This window comes from Dysidea avara, chromosome 4 (assembly GCF_963678975.1).
Source record: "Dysidea avara chromosome 4, odDysAvar1.4, whole genome shotgun sequence".
NCBI classification, from domain to species: Eukaryota; Metazoa; Porifera; class Demospongiae; order Dictyoceratida; family Dysideidae; genus Dysidea; species Dysidea avara.
Genome location: NC_089275.1, coordinates 32348811 through 32358120, shown reverse-complemented (window position 1 = coordinate 32358120; position 9310 = coordinate 32348811). Strand labels below are relative to the sequence as shown.

The 9310-nt window shown below is 35.0% G+C and overlaps 1 protein-coding gene across 2 annotated transcripts in view; it reads right to left on the bottom strand.

Moving 5' to 3' along the window:
- Nucleotides 1-526: 526 nt before the first annotated feature.
- Nucleotides 527-9310, bottom strand: part of LOC136254701 (uncharacterized) — a 111826-nt gene continuing 103042 nt past the window's right edge. For both annotated transcript variants that reach the window (XM_066047439.1, XM_066047440.1), the window contains exons 14-19: nt 7726-7803; nt 7466-7677; nt 7204-7313; nt 6223-6382; nt 3440-3576; nt 527-816 (exon numbers count right to left, since the gene is read on the bottom strand). In XM_066047439.1, the coding sequence (XP_065903511.1) occupies nt 726-816; nt 3440-3576; nt 6223-6382; nt 7204-7313; nt 7466-7677; nt 7726-7803 (788 nt within the window). In that variant the 3' untranslated portion in view covers nt 527-725. The remainder of the gene's footprint in view (nt 817-3439; nt 3577-6222; nt 6383-7203; nt 7314-7465; nt 7678-7725; nt 7804-9310) is intronic.

The following is a 9310-nucleotide window of genomic DNA, read 5'->3' as shown; positions in this document are numbered from 1 at the left end:
ACTAGTTACAATATAGCAAGTGTACAACTATATTGTTGTTACTATAGCCTCGTTACACAACTCATGCTGTGCAAACCCTTGTATAGTCACATTTGTCCAAGATGTATATATTTACCCACCTCAATCACACCAATATTCACAATAAAGCCCTTGTGCTACAGGGTCAATATCATTACACTGGGACACACTTGGGGGAACGGTAGTTACAATTATTTGTCTTCGTCATCCTGCAATTGTACGGAATTTAAATAAACAAGGAGTCTTGGGGGACAGAGCCTTCCAGGAAATCTAATATGTACTGTAGTCTTGCTAAATAAGCTTAAAATCTTTAAGAACTACTACTGTATATATATATATACAGTCAACAGAAGCATTTCAACTCAAAATGAATTGTAAACATCAAGTTTGATCACAGCCTCATTGCTGCCTCAAGAGATGGTTTAATAATATTTAGCTAAAGAATATACCTACTGTGTAATGTACAACAGCTGAGATGGGTTTCAATTGTTGTTATGGAAGTGTTTCATACTCCAGTTACACATTAGCTACATATATACATATTTGGATCTTTATATAAGATTCTAAAGCGGGAACCAATAATGTCTGTGATCCACATAAAAATTACTATATGCACACTGGAGATCATATTATAAACAGATGTTAGTGTATGCACTATGTACAGTACTGTATGTTGATAATACTTATTCAAAGCCACAACTTGTTCATCACTGCAGTTGGGATATCTCCTGCACAAGAAGAGAAAAATCTGGTCTTTCTTCTGGTGAAAACTTCCAACATGATGTCATGATGTCATACCTATTTGCAGATAATAAAAAATATATGTACAGTTTCACCTTCCATTAAACTATACAATCATCAACCTGCAAAACCATTTTTTGAAGGTGGATTACAACATTTGTTTTCAAATATCATCTGTTTTAAACTGCACTTTAAGCATAAAATCATTCAATCTTACCTTGGAAAATATAGCCAGGATCTGGAACAAGGCTAGGACCCACTAGACAGGTAAAACCAGACTAGATCACATAGTTCAATGATTTCATAGCATGCAAGGAGACTCAAGTATAGTTTTAGGGAGTAGAAAAAGGCTAATGAAACTCTGAGTCATAATATCAATAAATGTGTTGGATTTTGCATCACGATACAGCACTTCTTGCAGTTATGCTGAATCCACCCATGCATCAAGACAATCAAGTTATACTCTGATGAAAATGCCAATAAACCAACAACAGCAACCAGCTGTCGTGAGCAGCAGTTTTTTATGATAACTAATACACATTCTCGAACAAGTACAAAGTTTGATCAGGGATCAAGAAATTAAAAGTATAGTGGACAAAGGAGGTTATGTTGGACATACATTAAGTGCTACCTAAAATTATTGCCTTTAATTGCACATATTTCATGTGACCCTCAATAGTTACAATACAAAATAAACATACATAATTATGGTGGTGAAAATACCAAACCACGTTTATGCTCGTATAACTTTATCATACTGATCATGTACGTATTCATAAACAGAAATGACGATGTCTCACTGTTTATTATCAAGACTATACACTCATAAAATAGACTTTATATAATTTATTTTAGTGGCACTTAAAGTGTGTCCAACCTCCTCTGGGAGACCACCTACACCTGAAGATAAACTAGTGGACATTTAATCCCTGTTTCAGTCTATACCCGTGATTAGTTAGGGATTAACTGTCCACTACTATATCTTCAGGTATAGGTGACCTCTCTTGTCTCACTACTTTTTATTTCTTTGATCTCTTGTACTGAACAGTTTGTTTACTTTTATGTAGCATTACTATGTCTGGTGAACCCACACATACGTACTGCAAAAGAAGAAAGTACAAACATAGGGAAGCCATCCCATGGTGCTATCATGGATCGACACCTTGTGCTGTCAGCAAAGACAAATGAAACACAAAGGAGTAGGCCTGAGTTAAATATGCTCAAACATTTTCCCAAAATACTTTCAGGAATTTCGCAAAATTTTCACCTATTATGCTCTTCATGCTCTCATTATGCTTGCATTATGCTCCTAGGTTAACAACTTTTCTTACAACTATCTTGGAATATTTTAATCAGTGAATACTCTATTAGAGTATTCCACTACAAAGTGAATGTTCTATTAGAGAGTATCGATCTAAGGAGCTATTTACAATACATTTGAGTGTTCTATTGCAGTTTCCACTGACTGCTCTATTAGGGAGTATCAATCTATTTTCATGGAATTAAGCTCCATAGTTTAAAAATCCACCTAATATGCTAGCATTATGCTGGCATAGCACTCCAGCCTATTACGCTTTTTATTATGCTGGAATTTTTGATGCAGGCCTACAAAGGAGGATACAGGTAAGCCCATGAAGGATGCATTGAATGTTTGGTGGTATGTCATGCGGCACATCTCAGGACATCAAATGGTGCAATCCCATAGCTTTAGCCCTTGTCAAATTACACTTGTCTGAAGGCATCAGTCAGGCAGTCAGTCAGTAGAAAAGTCCACTGAATTAATAGTCATACTGAAGGCACTTTTGGGCTTGGTTGTATCTAACCAATACTGTTAAGATGCCACGAAGGTATTGTGAATCTGGATTTAGGATGATACTTTTGTCCAGAAAAACCACAACCCTAATATGCAGTACTATTGTACTACCCATTTTTGTATCACTAGTTACTTGTGGTCTAAAGATTGCAGTGATTAGAAGCTAATAAAATGATGCTCAATTAGAATGGCAACTGTATTAAAGTAGACATTACCATTCCTATGCTACACAAGTTTCTGGACACTTTAGGATTTTTTTTGTTTTAACTTTGGAACTCATGATCAGCACCACCTTTGTCTACTGTTACATTTTATTTGGTAGCTCAAATACTGTGTCTCAATCCTTTGGGTGGAAATATCCAGCAAAGTTGCCAAAAAGTATTATTTAACAGAATTATACGTAGATGTGATGACCTTTCTTAGGTTGTGTCCACTCTCTAGAACTCCACTTTTCCCTTTTGGTATGATATAAATGATCAACTTGCGTGATCCCATTCCGGTTTTACCTACCTATACATCTATGTACAGTGTACAGTATGTTTCCACTCCATACTATTGTATGCAATACTGCATCCCAAAATTTAAACATTTGAGTAGGATCAAAAACATCAAACACTACAATAATGTTGCCATTATGATAACACCTTATACCTTTTAAAATAATTTTTGTTTCCATTGACAAAGTAAATAGTCATTATAATTACTATTCATATGTGTTCACATAATATATTCTAAAGTTAGAAACATGGTGGAGTTATTGTTTTGCTTAATCTCTTTGAAATTTAATTTATATCTTACGTGTAGCAAGGAGTATATACTTACACACTTACTAGTGTAAAGCATATACAGTATGTATTGACAACCTACATTTTATCAGAGGTAAGACGTGGCTTCTCCAAAATTTTACCACTCTTAAGAAAGCTTCCCATTTCAAATGGACCTAGTGAAGGATATGGTTGTAGTCCAAAAGTGAACACTTCCCAGCAAGTTACTCCAAATGACCACTATATGGATAAATACACAGACACATGTTGTATATAGTCACTAAATCACTAGGTTCACTCCACAAGAGAATAATTCTTTTTTCTGGTCAACATGGGCTATATTGGTAGCACAACTGATGAAAGTATGTGTACATGTAGTTGGAAAGCAATGGTTTGTAAATGTATTTCAAATTATTATGGAAAGCTTTGGAGGACTGTAACTTAATGATAATTCATTAAGTTTCAATAAATTCTCTTGCAGTATGTACTTATACAAAGCTCCTTGTAGAACATACTCAAATTACATTATATTGTATGTAGACAAAGCATTTTCTACAGTACAATGAAATTTACTAAAACAATGGTAAGTAGTGATAGAAAAGCTTTAACATTATTTTGTGACCGGATTTTGGAAAAGGTACCTTTCCCACACATTATACATGTCAACAAATAATATAACACTTGACTCCTTATACTGATTAACTTGCTCTTAGTTTCAAAACGCAGCTAGATAGTTTAGCTGCACTCGTGGAAATTTCAGGCAATTTTATGTCATGATAAAAAGTTATGAAGCTTCAAACTTCAAAAAATGGGTAAAATTTTGTGTATGAAAAGGTACCATTTTGCAAATCTTGTCACATTTAATTGGTGAAGTGATAGCATACATCTTGTATGAATTTGTTGAACACTATGTTCTTTGCATACTGTAATACAGGTGTATTAATTCACACAAAAACAGACAAGCTGTGAAAAACAGTACTGCCTTAAAAAGCCTGGGTGAAAAAAGTTGTGAAATCAAAGGTTGTGGCTAATAAATGGCTGGAATACTATTAATGGTAATAAATTTTAACAATGCACACCACTATTAGCATTAACACTGTTGCAGGGCCTCCACCTTCACCTTTTTTCACCCAGGCTTTTTACGGCTGCACCATTTGTTTTAACATCTTGGCTGTTTTGTGTGGATTTCACTTCTTTTTGTACTTTATAAGGTCCCAAAACCAGCTTATGGCTTTTGTTTTTACTCACATTTCTTCTCTATACAGACACAATAATGATTACTGAAGACAGGCTTATAAATGTATCGTATATTTGGTATTATTATTGTGATACTTTAATAGAGTGCACATTGTTTTGAGGATTTCTAATAGAACATACATAGAATGTTCTAGAACAATGTAGTACTTCTATTGGTAGATTTATGAAATTATAAAAATTTCTTTACAAACAGATTTAAACTATTATAAAACAGAAATTAAGTAAGGTGGTCAGCCAAGATAGAAGGTTAAGGATGTGGGTGTAGGTATGGAGGTCTCTGGTTTGAACTCAGGTAAGTTTTTTGACATTTTTTGTGCATCTTTCACCCTGCAGTGACTGCTCTATTAGAGAAGATTTTACACTTGTTTGGTTTTAGATTTATAACTTCGTAACTCGTAACTGCAACTCTATTACTTTTCAAACCATCAAAAGACACCGCTATGATGATCAGCCTATATACAAGCATCAATTTTCAAGTTATTACCATACTCGGCTTACCCTGTAGCCGTGACAGAAGTTTGCTCTTTTTTTTTTCTGAATAAATGTTCATAACTCTTTGGATGTTCATCAGATTCACAGCAAACTTGGTACGTGAATTAACGCTCTTCATTTTTCTCAAAGATCGAGGCAATCAAGTTACATGTTTGCATTTTACAGCAATTTTGCAAAGTGTACGAAAATAATCTGAAGCCCCTGTAGCCCCTCTACGGCCTAAGAAGAAAAAATGAAGAAATTAAATTGAAACTTTGAATGCCCATATCTCGCAAATGACTAATGTGAATTTAATCAAAGTGTGATTTGCCCTAACTGGCAGACAGCTGCTAACATGGTGTGCTTTAGAGAAGGGGCCATGGAGCTATGCACATATTTCTTCCTGTCAATATACTCACGGTGTGATGTGTTGGCTTTTGTCATTTAAAATTGAAGTAGGTATCTAACTATAGTAGTAAGACAAGGGATAAATGATAGTACTACAACACATATCTCTGTGGCAAGATCCCTACTTTGGGAATGAACTTGTTAGCAAATCAGATAAATTTGCATTCTTGTTACAAAAAAGCTCAAAATTAATTTTCTGAAGCAACAGCTACATACTTGTTAAAACTACATTCTTTTGCACAGATTGTAATATTAGAGTCTCCAGACTCCTTGCAAAATGCCCTCTTTCAACTTAAGTATTGCATTGTGTTTTTGTGTTTACAGTAATGTATATTGGCCAGTAGCAAAGAATGTTTCACCAGTTCTGAAGAAAAGATAGATAGGCCTTGCAGCAATCCATTTCTGGTACAAAAGTGAGTTTGATTTTGTGTGTGTGGAAGCCACAAATCCAGTCACATTCATTCATTCATATGGATCTTCATTAGAACACTATGCTCTGTACTCTCTTTGTATATAGTATGTACGTACATGATAGACCTACATATTTTATATACCAAAACTTGGAGTACGTATTGTACGTGTATCAGTCAGCATGTATGTGTGGCTAGACAATAGAAAGGCATATAATATAACTTGATGTATTTAAGGTATGTAACTGTAACGCATTATTTTTGCTGCATGAGTAATAAGTAATATATTACTTTTAAAAAAGTAATGACCTTTTATGGAATACGCCAAACATTCACATACCACATCTGTTTTCATGTTAAATGTCCTGTCAAAAAGTGCTTCAGGTGCAAGCCACTTTACTGGCAAAAGAGCAGGATGATCTAGTTTGTAGTAATCTGATATGTACACATCACGAGAGAACCCAAAGTCTGCAACTTTAGCTACCATCTGATCATCTAACCTGAAAAGTATGCATTGTAGTATAGACTAGAAATATTCATTACATTCCATAAGTACAGTTAAAGTAATGCCTTCCTATTACTACAGAGTGATTTGCCTTATTTTTAGGATAAATACAACTCTAGTACTTCTTACTCTTTACAACTGTGGAGGATTCTATATATAAACATATAATATGTGTAGGTAAGTAAGGCAGGGCTAGGATTTTTTCAGTGGATAAACAAACCCAATGGAATGATGTAATATTCTTTGAGGCATTGCTGAGGTGATTATTACAGCATTCCTAAGGGGTGTTCATCCACTGAAAAATCCTAGCACTGCATGTGTTAGCATATAGACAATTGCCTGTGTGGACTGGAATTCTGTTAGGAGCAAAAAATATGTAGAAGTATGCAGTTTGTTTTTCCAAGTTTGTAGTTTGGTGTCTTACCAAGTAAGATGCTTGTGTGCAGGTCTATTAGAAACCCTGCATACTGTATGTACTTTGCAAATATCAAAGCATTCTCCAAATGCCATTGTCTAAAGCTACATAGATAGCATTATTTACTTATATATATATGTGATCGGATTTGCATAAAGGTACCTTTCCACACACATATTTGACCCCTTTTTTTGAACTTTGAAGCTTCATAACTTTTTTATATCATTGCATACAATTGCCTGAAATTTCCATTGAGTGAAAGTTACAGTATCTGGCTGCATTCTGATACTAATAGCAACTTATTCAGTATAAGGAGTCAACTGTTACATCATTTTGTTTACTGGCATGTACAAAGGGTACCTTTTTGCAAATCCAGTCACAAATGTGTACTTATAACATACATGCAGTTCCGAGCAGCTAAATCTCGATGTACAAAGTACAGAGATGAAAGATATTGCATTCCTTTTGCGATATCCAAACACATTTGCACAAGATGACTGTGGCGAAGACCCTAATAAATAAATCACTAGCATTATATACAGCAAATCTCTTGCTATGTCTCATTAAGAACCAACTTGATGTAAGCATAAAAAGAACAAACAAAATTGCAGTATTCACTATGTTACTGTACATGTAGCTTTAGTACAGAGAACTTCTATTTACTTCTGGAAAATCATTGACTTCTATTTTGTCTCCTCGTTTTGATTTCAAAAATGATTTTACATCACCATGAGACATAAACGGTAACACCATCAGTAGTATGGCTTCTTTTGTGACAACACTAACACCAATAAGGCTCAGTACATTTGGATGGTTGAAATTCTGAGCTATAGTACATTCCTTAATAAATTCTTTTGTCTGACTTGATGAAAGATCTATGTATTTCAAGTTAATATTTCATACCTGTCATTCCTTTCACTAACCTTTTAGTGATTTAATAGCCACATTGATTGTCTTGTCATTCTGTGTGTAAAGACCTTTATAGACTATGCCAAATGCTCCTGAAACAAAAAGCAGATCAAGACAATAGAAATACACATCTGCACACAAATTAAACCATGCAGGTTTCCACACACATCTTAAGGCTGAAATGTAATTGGTTGGTCAGGCCATTGTAGATGTTGAAAATGCTACTACTATGCATGGTGTTGCCTGAGAGAGGAGTTGCTGCACAGTATGCTCTGTGAAGTGTGAAGCACAAGCATTCTAGGGGATCTGGGGGCATGCTCTCCCAGGAAAATCTTGAAAAAGTTGGAACTCAGATATGCAATTCACTGTTAGCTACGTATATAAATATGCCCAAAACCTTGTTGTTCTTCAGACTTTCCAAATATACATGGGTAGGTACGTAATTGTAGATCTGACATACATGGGGCATAGCTGCAGGATTTTTGCAATTTAAAGGTTTGAAAATGCCTTAAAATTGAAAAAGTATAGCAATAACTTGCGACTTTTCCCTAGGATTTTTCAAATTTCACAGGGAGTCCGGCTAGTCCCTTATGATTGTTTGTTATTTATTAGGTAGCTAGTAGCTGCTATACAGTTCACTGGATAGCTACTCAGTGCTGTATACAGTTCACTGGCTATACAGTTCACCAAATTTACTAAACAGCTACAATAAAAGCGTTTTGTAGCTACAAAGGTATTTGAATGCAGTATACTATACTGATTAGTTTGGAAGAGTATAGTCTGTGATGAAGTGAGTGGCATATACTGTAGACAATCACCACTACTCAAAAATGGTGTGATGTGGGGTAAGAGAGTTTGCTCAGTATCTTAACTGGATGAGTGGGTAGTTGAAGGAAGTAAATTCTGCTCAAAATCTCATCCAGATGGTTGCCAGTGAAAGTTGCATTGGGTGTACAGCTTCCTGCATGAATGTTGTCAATACCAGCCCTCCACTCAGTAAAAAGAAGCCAAGAGTGACAAGCCTAGAAATGCTTGATGATTATTTCATGAAGAATGAATTGTATTTAAGGGTGCTGGTTTAGAAGGCACCTGATGATGCAATACGATGTAATGCCAGATGTCAGTACACGTAATACGTAGTTTACGTTTTATACAAAATGATGTGAACACTATACTGTGCTAAAGGTAATTGTAAGTACTGTACATGTAGTTTTGTGTGCTTTAGTTACACTGAGAAATAATAGCTAAATTCTCATATAGTACCATGCATTTTCAATAACTGCATGTAGATATGATCATCCATAGATAGTATGGAAGTATTATAGTTTGAGCTGGTCAGCTAGTTGGTCCAACTCCAGATTATTAATCCAGCTAAGGCCTGACCAACCAGACCGTTTCCTCTGGCCCTGCATCCATTTATTTTAATTTAACATTTAACCAATTGTAACTTGTCCTCCTAGCATGGGTTTGACCTAAACTTTTCACACAGTAATTTACAAAATGATGGCATATTCCCACTATCATAAAAATAATTCTATGTTTTAAACTCTAGTTCCTCTTTGTTAGGTTAGGTAATCCAAAGGCTGCAGTACATGTTGC